This window comes from Gigantopelta aegis, chromosome 15, assembly GCF_016097555.1.
Source record: "Gigantopelta aegis isolate Gae_Host chromosome 15, Gae_host_genome, whole genome shotgun sequence".
Taxonomy (NCBI): Eukaryota; Metazoa; Mollusca; class Gastropoda; order Neomphalida; family Peltospiridae; genus Gigantopelta; species Gigantopelta aegis.
This window is the reverse complement of record NC_054713.1, coordinates 752195-777194: the sequence shown is the minus strand read 5'-3', so window position 1 is coordinate 777194 and position 25000 is coordinate 752195. Positions and strand designations below refer to the sequence as shown.

The following is a 25000-nucleotide window of genomic DNA, read 5'->3' as shown; positions in this document are numbered from 1 at the left end:
AACGTGCAAGGACACACAGAAACCGAGATCACCGTGACCAATAACAAAACACATTAACGTCAAATTACGTCTGTAAAAAAAAAAAAAAAACCCACCGGAATGATGTAATCACTATTAAATTGGGTTCCTTGGCTTTCAACATGAGTGTATTGACGTCCATGGCCTTATTACGACTCCGTGTCATCACACGGAGATAGTTGGGTGCCGCACCGTTATTAAATATAATCGATAGGACGTAATCGCTAGGCCTTTGTTCTATAAGTTAGCGTAATAGGATCGCGATGTCTGTAACAAAGGATGCGGTTTAGAAAATCACTTCGCGCAAACCTCATACAATTTGTTTTTAAAACCGTGCAATATATGTTTCCATTTAGCGGAAGTGATGTTGGTATTGTACATAACGTGTGACACGGTAATAACATATTTACAAATCTAAAAGTATGTGTTGGGTTTTTGTCACGAGGTTTATGTTAAAACAAAGGTGGATCAACACTTCTTCATCACTGATAGTCAGTTTATTTTCAGCGTATAATATGCATGTACATGTATATATATACTGAAATGGTTTTTACGGAATATTCATTTCTGTTCTTTGAATATTCATTTCTGTTCTTTGAATATTCATTTTTGTTATTTGAATATTCATTTCTGCATATCAAATTGTGTTATTATGTAGTTTTGTGTGCTTCTTGCTTTTTGGAGGTGGGAATGTTTTATTTCAGTTTGGTTTCGTATGGTTTTGCTTGTTTCTTTATTGTTTTTTTGTTTTTGTTTTGGGGTTGGGTTGTGGGGTTGTTGTTTTTTTTTTGTTGTTGTTTTTTTTGGGGGGGGGTTGCATTTTACCTTGTTTTTTGTGTTGTTTGTTTTAGGGGCTTGTCGGGGTTTGGTTTTCGTGGGGTGTTTGGGTCTCTCTCTCTCTCTCTCTCTCTCTCTCTCTCTCTCTCTCTCTCTCTCTCTCTCTCTCTCTCTCTCTCTCTCTCTCACGGGGGTACGTGCGCCATTACATGAATAATTACTCACCTGATGCCGAGCGTTCTGTCAGGTTCGAAATTAAGTGTTCCTAAAATAGTAGTAGTTTGATTTTGTTTAACGACATCACTGGAGCACATTGATTAATTAATCATCGGCTATTGGATGTCAACCATTTGGTAATTCTGACTCGTAGTCATCAGAGGAAACCCGTTAAATGTTTCCTACTGCAGCAAGGGATCTTTTATATGCACGTTCCCACCGACAGGAAAGCACATACCACGGCCTTTGACCAGATGTGATGCACTGGTTGGAACGAGAAAAAACCCAATCAGTTGAATGGATCCACTGGGGTGGTTCGATCCTGCGACGTAAGCACCTCAGGCGCGCACTCAACCGACCAGAGTGTTTTGATTTACGCTGCATTTCCTTCGTACAGGGCGGGACATAAGGAAGGAAATGTTTTTACTTAACGACGCGCTCAACACATTTTATTTACGGTTATATGGCGTCATACATATGGTTAAGGACCACACAGATATAGAGAGAGGAAACCCGCTGTCGCCACTTGATGGGCTACTCTTCGAAAACAGTAAGGGATCTTTTGTATTCACCATCCCACAGACAGGATAGTACATACCACGGCCTTTGTTACACCAGTTGTGGAGCACTGGCTGGAACGAGAAATAGCCCAAAAGGTCCACCGACGGGGATCGATCCTAGACCGACCGCGCATCAAGCGAACGCTGTACCACTGGGCTAAGGGCGGGACGTAGCCCAGTGATAAAGCGCCCGCTTGATGCGCATTCAGTCTGGGATCGATCCCCGTCAGTGTGGACGCATTGGGCTATTTTTCGTTCCAGCCAGTCCACCACGACTAGTATATTAAAGATCGTTGTTAACAGATTGTGGGATGGACGTGCCTTTACCTGTTGTTGATATAGGCACGTAAATAAAGTAACAGCCAGTCCACCACGACTAGTTTATTAAAGATCGTTGTTAACAGATTGTGGGATGGGCGTGCCTTTACCTGTTGTGGATATAGGCACGTAAATAAAGTAACAGCCAGTGCACCACGACTAGTATATAAAAGATCGTTGTTAACAGATTGTGGGATGGACGTGCCTTTACCTGTTGTTGATATAGGCACGTAAATAAAGTAACAGCCAGTCCACCATGACTGGTATATTAAAGATCGTTGTTAACAGATTGTGGGATGGACGTGCCTTTACCTGTTGTTGATATAGGCACGTAAATAAAGTAACAGCCAGTGCACCACGACTAGTATATTAAAGATCGTTGTTAACAGATTGTGGGATGGACGTGCTTTTACCTGTTGTGGATATAGGCACGTTAATAAAGTAACAGCCAGTGCACCACGACTAGTATATTAAAGATCGTTGTTAACAGATTGTGGGATGGGCGTGCCTTTACCTGTTGTTGATATAGGCACGTAAATAAAGTAGCAGCCAGTGCACCACGACTGGTATATTAAAGATCGTTGTTAACAGATTGTGGGATGGACGTGCCGTTACCTGTTGTGGATATAGGCACGTAAATAAAGTAACAGCCAGTGCACCACGACTAGTATATAAAAGATCGTTGTTAACAGATTGTGGGATGGACGTGCCTTTACCTGTTGTGGATATAGGCACGTAACAGCCAGTGCACCACGACTGGTATATTAAAGATCGTTGTTAACAGATTGTGGGATGGACGTGCCTTTACCTGTTGTGGATATAGGTACGTAACAGCCAGTCCACCATGACTGGTATATTAAAGATCGTTGTTAACAGATTGTGGGATGGACGTGCCTTTACCTGTTGTGGATATAGGCACGTAAATAAAGTAACAGCCAGTCCACCACGACTGGTATATTAAAGATCGTTGTTAACAGATTGTGGGATGGACGTGCCTTTACCTGTTGTGGATATAGGCACGTTAATAAAGTAACAGCCAGTGCACCACGACTAGTATATTAAAGATCGTTGTTAACAGATTGTGGGATGGACGTGCCTTTCGCTGTTGTGGATATAGGCACGTAACAGCCAGTGCACCACGACTGGTATATTAAAGATCGTTGTTAACAGATTGTGGGATGGACGTGCCTTTACCTGTTGTGAATATAGGCACGTAACAGCCAGTCCACCATGACTGGTATATTAAAGATCGTTGTTAACAGATTGTGGGATGGACGTGCCTTTACCTGTTGTGGATATAGGCACGTTAATAAAGTAACAGCCAGTCCACCACGACTGGTATATTAAAGATCGTTGTTAACAGATTGTGGGATGGACGTGCCTTTACCTGTTGTTGATATAGGCACGTAAATAAAGTAACAGCCAGTGCACCACGACTAGTATATTAAAGATCGTTGTTAACATATTGTGGGATGGACGTGCCTTTACCTGTTGTTGATATAGACACGTAAATAAAGTAATAGCCAGGCCACCATGACTGGTATATTAAAGATCGTTGTTAACAGATTGTGGGATGGACGTGCCTTTACCTGTTGTGGATATAGGCCGTTAATAAAGTAACAGCCAGTGCACCACGACTAGTATATTAAAGATCGTTGTTAACAGATTGTGGGATGGACGTGCCTTTGTCTGTTGTGGATATAGGCATGTCACGGGGATCCTATAATACCCGTAACTGAATAAAACGCGATTATCCAAATATCTCTCCTAACTGTATATCTATTAGATCTCTCTGTGTCGGGCAGTCCAATACACGAGTGGCTCGGCTCTAGGTATAATCAGAGATACGATCTTATATAAAGTATATGTAATATAGCACGTTTAGTTCACTAGAAAACACAACAAAACACAATACACTTTGGAATCTGTATTAACCTTAAGCTGACCAAATATATTTGCCGCAGTTAATGGTTTACAACAACAATAATAATAACAACCCACAACTAATCACTTAATTAGTTAATCACTAGGTGTCTAGTTTACACAATATTCTAATCACTTCACCGTGATACAACACACACACGTGTGATAATTGAGAAACGCTTCCAGGGGAACTTAATTAATAAAGGAATTACAACTCTATTCCTAACTGGTTAATTTTTAATTAACCCTTAACTACTCATTCAGTAACTTTGTAATACAGACTTAATGCTGGTACCTATCACAATAAAGACAATAACCTACAGTTTACCTAGGTCCTCTAGGATGACTGGCTAAGCTTTAATAATTTTAGAACAGTGAAGCCTACAATTTACTTCGTCAGTTTACCGGAAACACTGTCTAAATAATATTGGTATAATACAGTATTAAAATATTTAAAGTCACATCAATCACATCAAGGTTATACAACAGAGCAGAAATATATATTTACCAAGTCCAAACGGACGCGTTCCCCGGAAGCCTTCCAGTATGTTTCTCCCCGATATATCTAAAATCCCAGCTATTTATTACAATACCCGAATATCGCCTGGGGGCACATCGCGGTACTCCCCCTATTATGTGATATTTCAACAGCGACCAAGACGGCATATTTTCTAGATGGTCAGACTAGCTGTCGCCATTTCGCTAGGAATACAAGGTCGTAAAACAGAACTCGCGGAGGTATTACGTAACCACTGGCCACATGGCCTCCACACCTGGTCTGGGTGTGTATTGGGAACAGCTCGACCACCGTCGCGCGGGGGTATTACGTAACCCAGCCGCACACGGCCCTCTGAAACAATTAACATCGCCACAGGCGAAAAAAATAAGAGCATGTTGCGTCACAAGGCACGTAAATAAAGTAACAGCCAGTACACCACGACTAGTATATTAAAGATCGTTGTTAACAGATTGTGGGATGGACGTGCACAGATTGTGGGATGGACGTGCCTTTACCTGTTGTGGATATAGGCACGTAAATAAAGTAACAGCCAGTGCACCACGACTAGTATATTAAAGATCGTTGTTAACAGATTGTGGGATGGACGTGCCTTTACCTGTTGTTGATATAGACACGTAAATAAAGTAATAGCCAGGCCACCATGACTGGTATATTAAAGATCGTTGTTAACAGATTGTGGGATGGACGTGCCTTTACCTGTTGTGGATATAGGCACGTTAATAAAGTAACAGCCAGTGCACCACGACTAGTATATTAAAGATCGTTGTTAACAGATTGTGGGATGGACGTGCCTTTACCTGTTGTGGATATAGGCACGTAACAGCCAGTGCACCACGACTGGTATATTAAAGATCGTTGTTAACAGATTGTGGGATGGACGTGCCTTTACCTGTTGTGGATATAGGCACGTAAATAAAGTAACAGCCAGTGCACCACGACTAGTATATTAAAGATCGTTGTTAACAGATTGTGGGATGGACGTGCCTTTACCTGTTGTTGATATAGGCACGTACATAAAGTAGCAGCCAGTGCACCACGACTAGTATATTAAAGATCGTTGTTAACAGATTGTGGGATGGACGTGCCTTTACCTGTTGTGGATATAGGCACGTAAATAAAGTAACAGCCAGTACACCACGACTAGTATATTAAAGATCGTTGTTAACAGATTGTGGGATGGACGTGCCTTTACCTGTTGTGGATATAGGCACGTAAATAAAGTAACACTAACAGTAAAGGTTTCCTTACTACTAATGGAAAACACACTCTAAGACTAGGCATATATACTACTCAAAAGAATTTAAGGGTCAGACGACATTATTTTCGACATTATTTTCTGAATGTCAATTATATTAGCTAGACCATAATGTCACGCATGGTATTGTTCCATTTTGATGAAAGTGGGTCTAAGCAACCCATAAAGGAATTAAAATCCACTGTCATTGATACTGTCGACTAGTTCTAATGGCGAAAACATGCTTACATTTGCACGTAAATTAGGGCGAAAGCGAAAGGTCTGCTAAGTGCCCATAACTTGCTTTTTCACAAAGCGCTTCATTTGCACGCTTTGCACGTGTATTCCATGTTCCCAATGCTGAATTTCTGTATAATTGGAGCTTGCGTTCGTGTACAGTGCACACTCCAAATTCGACAATGGTACGACTTCAACTGACTATCGAAGATCGAGGAAGGGCTATTGCTTGGTTTCAGGATGGCAATACACAAAGAAATGTTGCTCTGAGACTTGGTGTCAGTCAGAGTGTCGTTGGCTGACTGTGGCAACGGTACCAAGCAACGAATTCTGTTCGAAATCGTCCACGTTCGGGAAGACCCCGAAGTACTACAAATAGAAAGGACCGCTACATCACCAATATGGCTCTACGTCAACGCACAACCACTGCACGCCGATTACGTGACAATCTGCGGACTGCGACTGGAACTCGAGTGTCTGATCAAACCATACGCAATCGTCTGAGAGCCAATAATCTACGCTGCCGTCGCCAGGCTGTTCGACCACCACTCCTACCACGTCACAGAACGGCCAGATGTCACTGGTGCACGCTTCATCTGCGGTGGCAACGTGTTCAATGGGGTCGAGTGATGTTCACTGATGAGTCCAGGTTTAGTCTCCAGTTCTACAGACGTCCTGGGGAGCGCTTCGCTGACGTTAACGTTAGACAACGTCACCGGTTCGGTGGTGGCAGCGTCGTGGTGTGGGGCGGCATCTCTATCCACCACAGGACCCCCCTCTATGTGGTGGATGGCAATCTGAATGGAATCCGCTATCTGAATGAGATTATCCGGCCGTTGGTTCTCCCAGGCCTTCAGCAGATTGGCGGCGGGGCAGTTCTGCAGGATGACAATGCCAGACCCCATCGCGCCAGGGTGGTAACGGACTTTCTCAGACAACAAGGTATCGCCAGGATGGATTGGCCAGCATATTCGCCTGACTTGGCCCCAATAGAGAACGCCTGGGACGAATTAGGCAGGAGAGTTCGGGATAACCATGCCCCTCCGGCCAACATTCATGATCTGGGTCAACTTCTTATGGCAGAGTGGCAGGCCATTCCCCAAGAGTTCTTCAGACGTCTGATCAACAGCATGAGGCAACGATGTGTTGAGTGTATTCGCGCCAGGGGTGGATTCACACACTATTAAACGAATGTTCTAATGTGTAAAATCCATGTTTGACAACCTTCAACTTTGACAGCATGCCATGTGACTTTCTTGTATACAGTGACGTTTATTTGTGGTTTTTTGTAAATATGGAACAATAAATTAAAAATTTGGTGTAGTTTACATCATCAATCTAATACACTCTGAAACTTATTTGGTTATAAATTTTTGACCCTTAAATTCTTTTGAGTAGTATATGTCAAAATTACCAAGTATTTGACATCCAGTAGCCGACGATTAACATTGCAATGTGCCGCAAACTAAACTTTACGGTAATCTTACAGACCTGTAGCCAGGATTTTGACAGGGGGGAGGGGACGTTTAGGCGTAGGAAGGTGCCAACAAGTGTTGGGGGGGGGGGGGCACACTTTTATATTTACACACTTTTACACTATTATAAAGCAAAATATCTGAAAGTGGAGGGCACATGCCCCTTGCCCCCCCCCCTCCCCGTTTCCTACGTTAGTGCGGCATGGTGATGCAATATTGAAAAAAAAAAGTCACCAGTAGGGCCGACCCTCCCCCCCCCCCCCCCATTGGCTACTGGCCTGTGTTAGCTCTAAGGTCGCTTCGTAAAACGCGGCCCTGGAGCCTACTTTAAAATACGGAAGGCGTATTTCTTTTCTTTTCTTTCTTTCTTTTTTTTTTTGTTCTGCATGGCTTCCTTAGAAACAACCTGCAACCGTTCTTAAAAATGTATTCTTTAGCGTGTACTGGAGAACAAACGTTCGCGAACAAATTAATTGCTTTTCTGCGTATCCTATCGTATATCACATTCTTAACGCTGCTGTTAGGTTTTACGTCAGAGCTGCTATGACTCATGAGTAAATGTCATCTGTGACGTCATCGTCACTCGAACGACCATCAAGCGATGATTATTCACTCCATGTATTATGCCGTGCATACAAAATGTGCACTCTAGCGGTGACGTCACAATGCCATCGAAAGCACTACAAGCCTGACGAAGAATTCCCGTTCCGCTCAACCAACTGCAATATGTCAGTAATTGCTGTAAGCAGGGCGTGTTATTGCTTTTCGTTAACAGGTGCACGTATCGAGGTAGTTCATCGCTCTGTGTGTTCTTATCGACTAGAACAAACAATGGCGAAGCTGCCAGTTTAATATTATCGATAATGACAAAGGCACGCGCTTGTTATTTCATTTGTCTATTGCTTGAAAACGAGTGGTCTTTGGGTAATTTATTGATATGCCTGTAAATTCAAATTGAGTTTTTATAATGCAGAGTCTGACACCTGCCTCCCTCCATTCCCTCCCTGCCACCCTCCTTAAAGTAGCATAACGGCTGCTTTAGGACTGGTACGTACGGAGTTCTAGTATCGGCTAGAGCAAGTTTTTAATCGTTCGTTGGGTCTCTCTCTCTCTCTCTCTCTCTCTCTCTCTCTCTCTCTCTCTCTCTCTCTCTCTCTCTCTCTCTCTCTCTCTCTCTCATAAACCGTAATAAATGTCTTTAATAATTGCACTCTGTTAACTGTGTCGGAATCAGAACTGCGGAAGATCGATTAATCAACACATCATAGATTATTGAAAACAGATTGATTACGCAAAGCAAATTGGACAAGCTGTCTTTGTGTTTTTCCTCCACTGTCGCACAATAATTGATGGGCGATCGTCTCTGAACAAATATCACAGCCGACATATCGCATTACACCAGGACATGTGATGTGATCTTTACATTTGTCTTTTGTTCTGCTGTGTTGTTCTGTTATTTCAGAACTGTTGATAAAAATCACAGAACAGAAAAGTGATCGGTTTGTTTTGAGCGCGGGACCTAGCCCAGTGGTAAAGCGTTCGCCCGATGCGCGGTCGGTTTAAGATTGATCACTGTCGGTGGGCCATTTGAGCTATTTCTCGTTCCAGCCAGTGCACAACGACTGTTGGGTGTATCAAAGGCCGTGGTATGTGCTATCCTGTCTGTGGGATGGTGCATATAAAAGATCCCTTGCTACTAAAGGAGAAATAGAGCGGGTTTTCTCTCTAGGACTATATGTCAAAATTACCAAATGTTTGACATCCATTAGCTGATTCAAATATGTTCATATACTTACCATTTGTGACACCCAATAGCCGATATGTATTTTTGTGCTGGGGTGTCGTTAAACAAACATTCAATCAACCATTAGCTGATTATTAATAAATCAATGTGCTCTAGTGGTGTCGTTTAACAAACTAACATTTAACTTTGAAAGGAGTGTGATCTATATGTTTTCTGTGACGACAACACCGTGTTGTTGGTAAGCAGTTGACGGCGAGTGCTGGACGTCGTAATTACGACCATTGATACATACTGTCCACAAACCGTCAACACTGTGTTGTTGGTAAGCAGTGGACGGCGAGTGCTGGACGTCGTAATTACGACCATTGATACAGACTGTCCACAAACCGTCAACACCGTGTTGTTGATAAGCAGTGGACGGCGAGTGCTGGACGTCGTAATTACGACCATTGATACAGACTGTCCACAAACCGTCAACACCGTGTTGTTGATAAGCAGTGGACGGCGAGTGCTGGACGTCGTAATTACGACCATTGATACAGACTGTCCACAAACCGTCAACACCGTGTTGTTGATAAGCAGTGGACGGCGAGTGCCGGACGTCGTAATTACGACCATTGATACATACTGTCCACAAACCGAGCCGTGATGTTAATAAACAGCGTCTCCGTCCGGTCCGAGCGCTGGTGTCGGTTCGCATTAGCCGCGTCACCAGTGCGTGTGAGAGTAAATACATTACACATCTATGGAAGAACTTATTATAAATAACTGTGGTCAGTTTAGCAGGACACCAGACATGCAAATTGAAATGAAAAGTTAAAGTTTGTTTTGTTTAACGACACCACTAGAGCACTGTGTTGTCCCCTGCTGTGCTATGCATATGCTATGTGCTGTTCTGTTCTGTTCTGTTCTGTTCTGTTGTTTTTGTTGTTTGTGTTGTGCAGAGCTATGGTGTATTAAATTAATCGTCGTTATAATCTGTATTATAAAAAACGTTCTCTGGAGACAAGTGTAAACAAAGTAAAAACAGAATATAAAGTACTGGACGTGGTGAACCGGGTCCGTTTATTTGCAAATCTTAGACAGCACTCGTTTTAGACACAAACATACCTGAAACAAAAACGAGGCTAATTTCTGCCGGATCTCTTTGTCTTTATCCTAGCGCTGGGTAAACTAATGACAGTATAGGTCTAAATAAAGTAGCACAAAACAAATCAATAGGACGAAGTGTTTCTTGAGTATTTTTATTGTGTATGGGACAAGGTTGTATACGATGTTGGAGGGCAGGGAGTGTACTTTAAAGTGGTTCAAGACAATGTTCATCTTTAATAGCAATGTTTGTAATACTCAGACATACAGAACAGGTAGATCCAGGAATTGTTTTTTGTTTGTTTTTTGTTTTTTGTTTTTTTGTTGTGGGGTTGTTGTTTTTTGTTGTTGTGGGGTTTTTTTGGGGGTGTTTTTTTTTTTGGGGGGGTTGTTGTTTTTTGTTTGTTTGTTGTTGTTTTGGGGGGGGGGGGCACATGGACCAACGCGTAAAAAGGAGAACCCAATGATTTTTCCCTTTAAAGCCAAAAAAAAAATGTCACTTGAATATATTTTTATATTTAGAGGATACGGGTCCCCTGCCCCCACTCACCCTGGATCCGCATCTGTAGGAGATACGCCAACTTGTTTTAACAGTTAAAGTTTGTTTTGTTTAATGACACCACTAGAGCACATTGATTTATTAATCATCGACTATTGGATGTGAAACATTTGGTAAGTTTAACATTGTCTTAAGAGAGGAAACTCGTTACATGTTTCCATTAGTAGCAAGGGGTCTTTTGTATGCAGCATCACACAGACAGGATAGCAAATACTACGACTTTTGATATACCATTCGTGTTGCACTGGCTGGAACGAGAAATAACCCAATGGATCCACCCCTAGGTTACTGCACAAATAAATATTTTAACGTTTTAGAAATAAGAGTACATATTTAGGTATATGTCATAAAGTGCATATATTTACTGACACACACACACACACACTCCCCCCCCCCCCCAGTACGTTTTGGCTAAATACGGCCCTAGACCATCAGTGGTGTGGGAAGATGCCAAAAAGTGGGGAGGAGGGCACACTTTTATATTTGCACACTTTTACACTATTATAAAGCAAATATAAAGTAGAATATCTGGAACACACACACACACACACACACACACACACACACATCCCGTTTCCTACGCCAGTGACCATTATCAATATTACCCACAAACCACTAGAATTAGTCCCCGGTCAAAGTTACAATATGTACGGAGTAAAAGCAGCTGCGGTTTTGATTGGTAGTAATATGTGGCATTGATCATTTGTGCAAATAGTATTGTCGATTTGCAGTTAGACTAATATTATACATTTGTAACATGCTGTTACGTAGTGTATATTACTATACTGGTTGAAACCAGTACTAGGTACAAAACAAATAATAAAACTGAGCTGCAAATGTTAGTAATAATAATTGGGGCTGTTAACAAAAACATCCTTTAAATCTTTCTCTTTTTATTTTGTTTTGTTTAACGAGACCACTAGGGCACATTGATTTATTAATCATCGGCTATGGGATGTCAAACATTTAGTAGTTCTGAGATAATATTAAAGTCTTAGAGAGGAAAGACCCATCATGTTTCCATTAGTAGCAAAGGATCTTTTATATGCACCATTCCACAGACAGGATAGTACATACCACGGCGTTTGATATATCAGTCGTAGTGCACTGGCTGGAATGAGAAATGGCACAAATGGTCCCACCGACGGGGATCGATCCAAGACCTACCGCACATCAACATAGCGCTTTACCACTCGACTATGTCCCGCCTCGAATCTTAAATGTCACGTGACACCCACATTTGTTTCAAGATAGATTCATATCTTTACAAGCCAATGTAGAAATGTACCATTCTGTACAGATATTCCATTTAGAAATAGGCTATCTGTACTGAATGGTACCTTGGCTGTTGACGATGGTAGATTCAATGAAGGGTGTCAAACTTTTTACACGTGCACTGCTTGTGTTTGTTCATACGCTGCTAATATCTTCTCCTTTTTTTTTTTTTTTTCTTTTTTTTTTAAACCTGTTAACACTCTCTGTATTGGGAATTGCTTGGGCCCAAGAAAACCTAAAGGCTTCCCAGCCGATCAGGGTCACCATGGTTATCAATTGTCCAATCGACGATCGCGTACTATGACCGATGGTAATCCGTGACGTCGTCAACTGGTTTTGTCGCCGTTCCTCTGTGAGCGAACTGGGTTTACGAGTCTCGGGTCGACCGGACTCGGTATCCGAGCGACATCTCCGCCCTGGCGCGATAAATCTCCCTCGTTACGGTGCAGCCCATTCGTGTGCGCTCATTTATCCAATTCCTGCAACTGGGGATTGTGTCAATATTGTGTATTTGCGTCAATCCCGCCAGTTAATGAAAAGCACCTGTGTCGTGTCAATAGATCAAATTGATTTCCGCTGCTGGTTAATCGTAAATATTGTTATCTTTAGGATCGTTCCAAAAATGACCATAAACGGCGTGTGCGTGCGGTCCGACTGTCTGATGCGTGTGCGGCTTGCGTTTTGGGTACATACACCATACACGATTATTTCATTGCGGCCTGTACATCACACGAACGCTTTACCACTGGATTACGTTCCGCTCGCAGTCTGAGGAAGCCGACAAACAAACAGAGACTGATTGACGAGCACTTTACCACTGAATTACGTTCCGCTCGCAATCTGAGGAAGACGGACAAACAAACAGACTGATTGACTTACCAACTCGCGCACTCATTCACTCACTATAATATATTAAATAATATATCTTTCAAATCCCAAATATCAGTTGGTGCGAACAACACGTTTCAGTTGTACTCCGGTAACCCTAATACCATTTGATTAAAGATTTGATTGATTCACGAAGAGACATCGCCCGTGTTAGGATTCGACTATTCACTGTCCCCGTGCGTCGTGTGTTACCCACTTTCCATTCATCACGTACTAGTAGAGTTGCGCACTAAGGCAAGTTGTAATTTCTACCTCGCCGTTAGCCACTGGAAGTAATTTTGTCTAATTTAGTCGGATGTGTCTGGGGCAAGTAACACTTCCCATTAATAACAGTTTTGGCGCCGAGACATGACAGCGACGTGTTGGAAATGTCGGTTTTAATGGGCTGCGCAAAAAGCTTTGTTAAACATGCGTTAGACGGAACGCGCGCTCGTGTAAACACGTTTCTGAACAAAGTGTTATAGATAACTACTGTGGGTTAGGTTGCACGGCATCATTAATTACTACTCCATTCAATTGATGACAGTTTCAGAATGTATTCTGTGAAAAATACAACAATATCGAGATGGCCTTGTGACTACTGGTTTTAGGAAGTACTCTTCACTGATAACTACCTTGTACAAAATCAACAGGTTCACTACGAACGTTTTCGGGGCGGGAAGTAGCTCAGTTGTAAAGCGGTCGGTTTGGGATCGATCCCCGTCTGTGGGCCCTTTGGGCTATTTCTCGTTCCAGCCAGTGCACCTCGAGTGGTATATCAAAGACCGTGGTATGTGCTATCCTGCCTATGGGATGGTGCATTAAAAGATCCTTCGATGCATTAAGAAAAATGTAGAGGGTTTCCTCTGATGACTATGACTCAGAATTACCAAATGTTTGACATCCAATAGCCGATGATGAATTAATCAATGTGCTCTAGTGGTGTCGTTAAACAAAACCAACTTTAACTTTGACTAATATTGCTGTTATGTAAGTGGCACTATACCACTTGCACAGTTGTTATCAGTTAGTGCTACATATAACAAGTAACTTCAAGCCAATGGGTTGTTTAAATACTACAGGGGTTAATCTACTTGTAATCATCAAAGAAACATTTTCAAAATGCATATCAGAATTTTCTATTGTTTTGGTATGAGGACCTGTTTCCTAAACCGGACTATATTAAGCCGCCACAGCAGGTAACGACACCGGAAGAAATGCAGGTGTGGTATCTTTAGATACACTGGGGGTGGGGGGGGGGGGGGGGGGGTGAAGCATGGTAGTCTTAAGTTGTATCCTAACCGGCCGCGAGCGATTATTTTAGCCATCATTGATTTCAATCGCTGTATTCCAACTGGAAGCGTGCGACACGAGACATTTATCCGTCGCGCCTTACGCGTGCGCTTAGGATGTGGCAATTGAAATCAATGATTTCTAAAATAATCGCTCGCGTCGTTCGCGGTCGGTTAGGATACAGCTTTAGAGATCACCAAGTTTGGCACCATGGTTGTACCATGCCAAATAAAATTCCATAGAAGACAATGTTAATGAATGATGTTAAAAACACTGCTTTGTTTAGAGCATTTTATTATATAAGTTGTCAAATTGAGATTTCTTTCAAGTTTGAGGTTTTGGTATTGGCATGCAAAAAAGTTTGTTTTCTTTAACGACACCGCTAGACCACATTGGTTAATTAATCATCGACTGTTAGATGTCAAATATTTAGTAATTCTGACTCGTAGTCATCAGAGGAAACCCGCTACATTTTTCCATCAGCAGCAAGGAATCTTTTATATGCACTTCCCCCAGACATGATAGCACATACCACGGCCTTTGAGCAGTTGTGGTTCATTGGTTGGAACAAGAAAAAAATAACCAAATTCGTTGAATGGATCAAGCGAGCACTTAACCGACTACATAAATAGTCTCGCCCAATATTTTTAGAATTTGTATGCTCCCGAATAATGCTATAAAAGGCGAAGTGTAAGCGGTCGATATCGGCCTCCCCCACCCAAACCCCCAATACTTGCTGCTGGTAATAACTTGGTACTTGGTGATGCCTCGACCAGAAGCGGTCAGGCCCTTTATAAGGACCCGATGGGCAACCTAGGGAGACACCACAGCATCGTAAAGGTCTAAAATTAACGAGCTACTCTCGATTCACTAATATCAAAACCTATATTAGCTCGGCCATTTACCTTTCGACCGACCGTTCAAAATTGCGCCAAAATTTCCTCAACAAAATTGCTCACCACTTTCTCTTTGGCATTAACGGCTCCATTCAAATTCCATAGCACCACCACCACCACCCCCACCCGCCTGCTACCGATTCAATCGGGCTGCTGGTGCTCCCTTGCACCTGCCAGTGCAGGCGGTCCCTCCTTCCCCTCCCCCCACCTTTCCTGTCATGGACAGGCGTGCGCTATAACAGCTTGCTCTGAATGTGCACGTAAAACCCTATGACATGACATGACATGGTCGATATTTAAATTGTTATTTATAGATAAAATGTCACCTGGACATGGGAGCACACGCAATGCTGTTAGATCTACTGGTAGAGCTAATTTTAATCAGACTGGCTTTACGTTGGCTGTTCCACCAGTTACTTTCATACCTACATCAAACAAAGGTTGAACCTATGCCATTTTATTGTAATTTGTAAAGAAACTTTTTTCTTTCACTGAAATTGTATTTAAATATCTCTCTCTCTCTCTCTCTCTCTCTCTCTCTCTCTCTCTCTCTCTCTCTCTCTCTCTCTCTCTCTCTCTCTCTCTCTCTCTCTCTCTCTCTCTCTCTCACACACACAGAGAGAGACACACACACAGACACACACACACGGAGACGCGCGCGCGCGCACAAACACACAGACACACACACACATACATATATACACACACATACACACAAATATAGTATTATGTTTCTTTCTTCACAATGACATATTTGTTCATAATATGCACTTGGTTACGTGTATGTTTGCATTAGGTATCTGTATTGATATGAATAAGTTATGTGTATATCGTACGTGTTTACAGATACACGATTGTATTTATTAATATTCTTTGTGACGGTACATGCTCTTAATTTCTTTTCGCCTGTGGCGATATTAATTGTTTTAGAAGGCCGTGTGCAGTTCCAAATGCACTTAGCCCAGATGGGCAACTTGTTACGTGATACCCTTGCGCGACGGTCATCGAGCTTTTCTAATACACACCTAGCGCAGATGTGGAGGCCATGTGGCCAGTAGTTACGTAATAACTCCGCCAGTGCTGTTTATGACCAGGGGATTGCTCGCGGAATGGCGACAGCCAGTCTGACGATCAGAGAAAAATATGCCGGCATGGTGGCTGTGGAAAATCCACATGATACGTGAGGTACCGCCTTGTACCCCCAGGCGATATTCGCTGTCTCTGATAGTTTTGAATAAATAGCTAGGGTTTTAGAGATATCGAGGAGAAACATAGGAAGGCTCCAGGGGATCGCTGTCCGTCCACTGAACGATCTAAATTAGTTCAGACGGGACTTTGGTAAATATATATGTTCTGCTCTGTGTATAACCTTGATGTGATTGATGTGACTTTAAATATTTTAATACTGTATTATACCAATATTATTTAGACGGTGCTGCCGGTCATCTGACGCAGTAATCTGTAGGCTCACTGTCCTAAATAATTATAAAAAGCTTAACCAGTCATCCTAGAGGACCTAGGTAAACTGTAGGTTATTGTCTTTATTGTGATAGGTACCAGTATTAATTCTGTGTTACAAGGTTACTGAATGAGTAGTTAAGGGTTAATTAAAAATTAACAAGTTAGGAATAGAGCTGTAATTCCTTTATTAATTAAGTTCCCCTGGAAGCGTTTCTCAATTATCACACGTGTGGGTGTTGTGTCACGGTGAAGTGATTATCATATTGTGTAAACTAGACACCTAGAGATTAACTAATTAAGTGATCAGTTCTGGGTTGTTATTATTGTTGTTATTAATTAACTACTGCGGCAGTACATGTGTCAGTGTAGGCTAATACAGATTCCAAAGTGTATTGTGTTTTGTTGTGTTTTCTAGTGAACTAAACGTGCTATAATAATATATACTTTATATAAGATAGTATCTCTGATCATACCTAGACGAGCCACAGCGGGTATAACTGCTCGATACAGAGAGATCTAATAGATATACAGTTAGGAGAGATATTTGGATAATCGTGTTTCATCCAGTTACGGGTATTGTAGGATCCCCGTGACATTCTTATTAACATATTTAGTACCAAGAATCTTGTTATGTGTTGACCGGCCTCGGTGGCGTCGTGGTAGGCCATCGGTCTACAGGCTGGTAGGTACTGGGTTCGGATCCCAGTCGAGGCATGGGATTTTTAATCCAGATACCGATTCCAAACCCTGAGTGAGTGCTCTGCAAGGCTTAATGGCTAGGTGTAAACCACTTGCACCGACCAGTGATCCATAACTGGTTCAACAAAGGCCATGGTTTGTGCTATCCTGCCTGTGGGAAGCGCAAATAAAAGATCCCTTGCTGCTAATCGGAAGAGTAGCCAATGTAGTGGTGACCGCGGGTTTCCTCTCAAAATCTGTGTGGTCCTTAACCATATGTCTGACGCCATATAACTGTAAATAAAATGTGTTGATTGCGTCGTTAAATAAAACATTTCTTTCTTGTTATGTGAGTGCGGGACGTAGCCCAGTGGTAAAGCGTCCGCATGATGCGCAGTCAGTTTAGGATCGATCCCCGTCGGTGGACCCATTGGGTTATTTCTCGTTCCAGCCAGCACACCCCGACTGGTATATCAAAGGCCGTGGTATGTGCTATCCTGTCTGTGGGATGGTGTATACAAAAGATCCCTTGCTACTAGCGAAAACATGTAGCGGACTTCCTCTCTAAGACTATATTTAAACTTTACCAAATGTTTGACATCCAATGCCCCCTTGCCCCTCACCCCGTTTCCTACGCCAGTGTACTTTATTGGTGTCGTTAAACAAACAACAAACAACAGAACAAAACCAAAAACCCAAACCTGTTTTTGTATATTCCCCAGCTATTCAGTTGTGCAGTGCCCCGAATTTTAATAAGCAGTTGCCTTGCCAAGTCCGTTTCACGTAAACAGTTCAGCCCTGATAAACAGCACATGCGTGTTATTTTGCTATTAAATTCGTGCTGCCTCCCGTTTTATCAGCAGTTATGTAAATATGAACGGTAACAGTTCCTAGCACGCGACTCTGCTGATCACACACCACGCAGTTCGCTCGAGGTCGCGTGATTCGGTAGGGTCTGCTAGCGTGTCGGTTGTTCATGCGGAACTCAACATGAATTAATCACCGGAGGGTTTACTTGTTAAATGAACATCTCATCAACATCTTCTCTTACACTACCGCAGAAAGCGGTTGGTTTTATGTTTTTGTTTTGTGTGTGTGTTGGGGGGAGGGGGGTTGTTCTGGGGGTTTCTTCTTTTTTTGTGTGTGTCTGTATGTGTGTTTTTCAGTAGTGGTTTTTGTGTCGGAGTGGGTTTGGGGGTCTCCCTCTCCCTCTGTCTCTCTCTCTCTCTCTCTCTCTCTCTCTCTCTCTCTCTCTCTCTCTCTCTCTCTCTCTCTCTCTCTCTCTCTCTCTCTCTCTCTCTCAAGATGTGTACCAAGACAGCGTGCTTGAATCGTAATTGGATACAAGAATTGAAATCGGGCTCAAATTAAAGCTTCTTCCTACAACTAATCGAAAATCTTCTGTAAATCGTTGCTGTATATCGCACCGTTAGAACGCAGCTTTAGGTTAACAAATCGGGTTTATACAACTGCGTCACAGCTTTCCACGTTACTATCACTCTGTGTCCTAATTTATCAAGCTTACTCCTGTGAATAATAATACTTAAAAGGATATAATATCATTGCATTAGTTAATTAATGTCTATTTGGGAAATATAACATCAATATTGCAATACTGTTAAGTCGACATGAAGGTACAACAAATGGCAATTTTAATCTGAAACAAAAGGTTTGTTTCTTGTTTTGTGATGTAGTCATTGTTGAAACAACCAGTGAAGCTTTATAGTTGATGAGGACGTTATTTTAAATAATACACCAAAGGTAATCTCACGGCAAAGCTGATTTTACTCCTGTCTAGTGGTTGCAACCTAGCCCAGTGGTCTAGTGGTTGCAACCTAGCCCAGTGGTCTAGTGGTTGCAATCTAGCCCAGTGGTCTAGCATTCGCCTGATGCGCGTTCGGTCTACGATCGACCCCCCGTCGGAGGGGCTATTTCTCGTTTCATCCAGTGCACCACAACTGGTATATCAAAGGCTGTGGTATGTGCTATCCTGTCTGTGGGATGGTGCATATGGAAGATTGCTTGCTACTAATGAACAGTTGTAGCGGGTTTCCTCTCTAAAACTATATGTCAAAATTTCCTAATGGTTGACATTCAACAGGAAATGGTTAATAAATCAATGTGTTCTAGCGGTGTCGTTAAACAAAACAAACTTCCAATAGCCGATGATTACTAAATTACTGTACTTTAATGGTGTCATGAAACAAAACAAAACAACCAGTGAATCTTTCTAGGTGACTTATATAATAATGAATGAATGAATGAATGAATGAATGAATGAATGAATGCATGTTTAACGACACCCCAGCATAAATACATCGGCTATTGGGTGTCAAACTATGGTAAATGCAAACATTAAGTGTGTCATTCTCGATTTTGACCATTTCCAGGACGGTCTAATAATCACTGTGGAACATTATTTCTGTCAATTTTTTTCATTCTGTTGATCATACAGTTGTTATTGTCTTGTTTTTAGTCATTTTTATTGTTTGAATTTGCGATTTACCGATAAAAAACGTCAACTTTCAAATTTCACTTTTGACCCCAATCGTCCTTCAAGATGTTTGGTGGTCATAAAACCTACTGTAATACTGAACTACCGGTTGTAATGTTTGCCCAATTAATTCACTATTATCATTTAACCATTCCCCATAGCTAATATACCTTACAATTTTGGCAATTGTAAATTCTTATTAGAGTTCCCCTACTTTCTTGAAGAGTATATATATAAGAATGCGGACATTATTTTAATGACTACACCAGTACTAACATAGTAACCTCTTGATAACGCTGCCTTTATGTCTCTCTATACCACTCAAAACTAGGAAATCTCTTCCAGCCGAACTACATAAACAACGCGGATAGATAACGATGTTATTGGACCTAAGCCTTATTTGGCTAAACGTTGCCTTAAGTTGTCTTCAGCAGCTCTCCAGCCTCACTTAGGTCGGTGGTAAAACGCGGACGCGAACCGCTTTTAAGCAATTTGCCATTTAATGATCATCTGACGGCCCCAGGTGTCGTATCACAGGTCTTTTGATGGACACTAATTGTTAAATACTAGTTTTGTGTGTATAATGACGCTGTCAAAGAATGCCACAAGTTTAGCGTGACCGCTAATTGTCATTCTGCGAAAGTGACCTTTACCACAGTGCTAGTACATGTACAAATACACCTAATACACCTGTGTGCTTCGTTGTACGGTAAAGTACTCTTATAACGAACCGAAAGGGACCATTGTAGTCAGTCCGTTATAGCAGCGGTTCAATAAAACGGGACTACGATCAGTTCGTTCTATGCAGTAGTTCGTTCTAAGAATGTTCGTTATAAGTGTACTTTACTGTAATTGTTTGGGGGTTTTAAAGATATATTTATTTATTTATTTATTTGTTGTCTGGTATGTTATTTATTGATTATTATTTCGAATATTATAGTTTATAAAATAATTGTGACTTTTATTAATTGTAGTAAAATCATTGAAGTTAGAAGATACAAAAATGGGGTTTTCGGACTTTTGTGTGTAATGCCAATGTCATCAACAGGTGACGGACGTGGCCGGTGGTACATTGCGGTTCGTCACGGGTTTTAATAGTTTTAATCGCATCACTTTATTATCTACAGATGCTGGGCGCGGTCGCTATATTGCGGTTCTTCACAGGTTTTAATTTTTAATCACATCACTTTATTATCTACAGATGATGGGCGCAGTCTGTATATTGCGGTTCGTCACGGGTTTTATATGTCTAATCTTATCACTTTATTATCAACAGATGATGGACGCGGCGTGTACATTGCGGTTCGTCACGGGTTTTATTTGTCTAATCTCATCACTTTATTATCAACAGATGACAGACGCGGCGGGTACATTGCGGTTCGTTACGGGTTTTATTTGTCTAATATTATTACTTCATTATCAACAGATGACGGGCGTTGTCGGTACATTGCGGTTCGTCACGGGTTTTATAATTATGTCTAAACATCACTTTATTGTCAACAGATGATGGGCGCGGCAGGTACATTGCGGTTCTCACAGGTTTTATATAGCTAAACTTATCACTTTATTATCAACAGATGACGGGCGCGGCGGGTACATTGCGGTTCGTCACGGGTTTTATATGTCTAATCTTATCACTTTATTATCAACAGATGACGGGCGCGGCGGGTACCTTGTGGTTCGTCACGGGACCCAGGCGGAGGAGGTGGTCGTCTTCCTCATCCTCATCATGGTGTGGATCGTCGCCGTGACGTTCTTCTTCAAGAAGTGGGACAGCATCCGCATCCTGCAGCCCATGGAGCCGCGCTACAAACACAGCCCGAAAAACCTCGAGACGATCCGCATCGTGAAGCGCGCGCAGGACAGCATCATCTACAAGAACTACAGCCGCAAACTCAGTTTGACTATGTTCGAGCGAGAGAAGAAGCGGCTAGCGCGGCTCAACACGGTGCCCCAGATTAACACGTTACCCATTCAAATGGAGGAAATGACGACAGAAATGTGAAAATGGCGGTTTTGTGGTCCCGTGCTTTCCAAACCTTTTCAGTCTTGGACTCGAGAGAGGGCTTGTTCTGAATGTGGACGTTAAATCCTATGACCAGACCTGACCTGACCTGACCTGACCTCAGACTCAATACTTTTTCTGTCTTGGACGGAGGAGCCGGCGAAAGTCGACACCTGTGCCAATGACAGGTGTGTGCTACAACAGCTTGTTCTGAATGTGCACGTTAAAACCTATGACCTGACCAGACTAGACTCAAGACTTTAAATAGAGAGTGAGACTTTGACGTCATGGCAACCATTCACATTGCATGTGTGCGACGTCATTAGATATTGAGTCTGGACTCTAAACGTTTTATAAGCACGGGTCCTGTGTGTGTGTGTGTGTGTGTGTGTGTGTGTGTATGTGTGTGCGTGCGTGCGTGCGCGCGCGCGTGAGTGCGTGCGTGATGTCTTGAATTATTTCCCCTTATTGTGATAATGATTATTATGTTTAGTTGGAAATCGTGACGATTTCTTGTGAATTCCTGTAGAGTGCGTGGATATAGTATATTTTTTAATGATTTAAAAAAGAAGAAAAAAGCAAATACCATCAGCATGTATGACCGGAAGTGGTTTAGTCTCGATACGAGTGTAGCTCTGATCTCAAATATACAGAAGGTTAGCGAGATCTGTGTAGGCGAGGCGGTGCTACACTACATGAGCCTGATTAGTAAATGCTGATTTTACGTTGACCAGTCTGTCATCATAACCAGTCCATCGATCAGCCAATCAAATACGTCGATTCTTGTTTTGAAGTATTGAGTGTTCCGAGCGTGTATTCGATTATCCGTTCTGGTTTTGTCAAGATAACTACAATACTTTGCACTGTTGCTTATACAGCATTCTACTAAAGATACTTTGTTATATCAGTGGCGGATCTAGAAAATAGTTTGCGGAGGGGGTGGAGCGACTAACGTGAAAGGGACACATGGACTAACTCCTGAAAATGACGTATCTCAATAGGGCAAACAAGGGGGAATTAGAACGAAGTTTCGAATACGCTCAACTGACAGATGTCTGGAAGTGACCGAGACTAACTACCAGCCGGAAGTGGATAAGGGCGGACTGTATTTCTTCAGTAATTGTCCGTCCATCCTGGTTGGTGTAACCAGGGGAGACCAGAGACCAATATAACATACAGTCTTGTTCAGACCGCGGCTCGGGGGTATAAACCTGGCCCGAGTTGTGCCACACCGATTGGAACTTGAAACGTCCGCACAACTAAGTTTATGCGCTTCATGGTAAACAAAATGGCCACGTCGGGAATCAATCAGATAGTTAGTTTGCTGACTCAACTTGGGACAGGGCTCCTCATGGCTAAGGATTTGTGCATCTACCGGGGGTGGGGGGTGGGGGGGGGGGGGGGGGGGTGGAAGCCCCTGCTCAAAGTTTATTCTTTTTTTTAACATCTATTTTTCGGGGGAACATGACTAATCCTTTAGACTTTATGGTCGTTAAATTGTAGATCCTCTGAGTCTCTCCCCCCCCCCCTTAGCTTAATTTTCTGCACACACTCCTGGTTTCGTTCTAGAATTGTTCATAATAAGGGTGGTCGAGAGGCAATTTACTAGGCACGGATCCGGAAGGGTGGTGTCGAGGGGCGTCTGAACAAGACAATAAATATTCAAGTTTTCCCACGACGCCATATAACCGTAAATAAAATGTGCTGAGTGCGTCGTTAAATAAAACATTTTCTTTTAAGTTTTCCCCCACATATCTTAAAGTGAATTCAACGCTAATACACAACTTCTATTTAAGAAGTTTCATGTAGAACCCTTTGCAAAACAATCCGCCATTTAAAACTAATATTTATTTAAACTTTGTATGCATAATTAAAAAGTTTTGGCAGACTCACAAGACATAAAATCATCACTGTGCCTCTGACCTCCGCTTGGCAGGGCCGCGGAACGATGTGTGAAATGGGTGGATGAGGATATGGCAGACACAGTTTTAAATTTATATTTATGGTAAAGCAAAAAGTAAAATGTTTTTGGCCTCATGCGAGGAGTGTACGGCCATGTTTGGTGATATATAGTTCTAGAACATCTATAAGTGTTTGACTAGTCAAATTTCGTTTGAATTACAAAACAGAAATATCCAAGATGGCGGTGATCGCACTGGATGATTTACAATCAGGTGGAAGGTGTTGATTATAATCTGCATCAACTGTTAGGGTGTGTCATCTGTTTGTTTAAACATTACAGCAAATGTTAACCTCCTTCGTTAAAAAGAAAATGTTATCGTTTAATCATGAAGACAGACTAGATACCAACATTTTCACTACATTTCTGTCTAGATTATTTTACTAACGACATTTTTATTTCTAACAAAAGCAATATAGACATTTCTTTGCCTTCTGATTATTCTATTTTGACATTCTGTAAATTTTGGAATGTTGTTATCCGCCATCTTGGAATCCTTTCACACTAGTTTAGGATTCTCTAACGTTAGATTGAGTTTTTACTTGGTATCACTTCTGTATTTGCCAGCCGTTGGAAAACATCTCCGATGCTTACAGAACTAATTTTAAAATGTTTACTAGATACCAAAGAATGTGTGCTGTTTTCGCCATTCTCGGTTAAACTATAAAAATGTTACCAGCCCTGCGCCACGACGAGGAGCAATACTCTGTATAAGAGTTTAAAAGTGTCGGTTAGAACGAGACTGTATACGTGTATATTGGCAATCTGGATTACCAGACCAAACTCTTGAATTATTTTATACCACGTGTAGACACACGTGGGGTTGCAAGTGTTACAAATGTTCATCAAACATATGTGTATATAATGTCGATCTGTGTAAAATCTACGTTCACATGTTTTCATGAAAATAAGATTCTTCCACTGGTTTGAGTAATTTAAACGGGCCGAATTTACAAAACCTGTTTTCAGTAAAACTGCGTAAACTTACCTGTATGTATTTACCTTAAACTTCTGCGTAAAACTTACCTGTACGTATTTACCATAAACTTCTGCGTAAACTTACCTGTACGTATTTACCTTAACTTCTGCGTAAACTTACCTGTACGTATTTACCTTAAACTTCTGCGTAAACTTACCTGCACGTATTTACCTTAAACTTCTGCGTAAACTTACCTGTATGTATTTACCTTAAACTTCTGCGTAAACTTACCTGTATGTATTTACCTTAAACTTCTGCGCTTACGGAAAAATGAGGTTTTGTAAATTTGGCCCGACATATTTAAAAACTAGTGAAAGGTCAAGTACAGTAGTTTCCTATGTTTGTTTGTTTGTTTGTTTGTTTGTTTGTTTTTCAATTGATGGATCCAAAAAGTGTCAGCTAGAAAGAATTTTGAGAAGCAT

General features: G+C 41.8%; 1 protein-coding gene across 1 annotated transcript in view; it reads left to right on the top strand.

Moving 5' to 3' along the window:
- The window catches only part of LOC121390252, a 137312-nt gene that overhangs the window by 111833 nt on the left and 479 nt on the right, over positions 1 to 25000 (top strand). The window contains exon 3 of the mRNA XM_041522036.1: positions 21287 to 25000. This exon is cut by the window's right edge and continues 479 nt beyond it. Within this exon, the coding sequence (XP_041377970.1) occupies positions 21287 to 21639 (353 nt within the window). The 3' untranslated portion in view covers positions 21640 to 25000. The remainder of the gene's footprint in view (positions 1 to 21286) is intronic.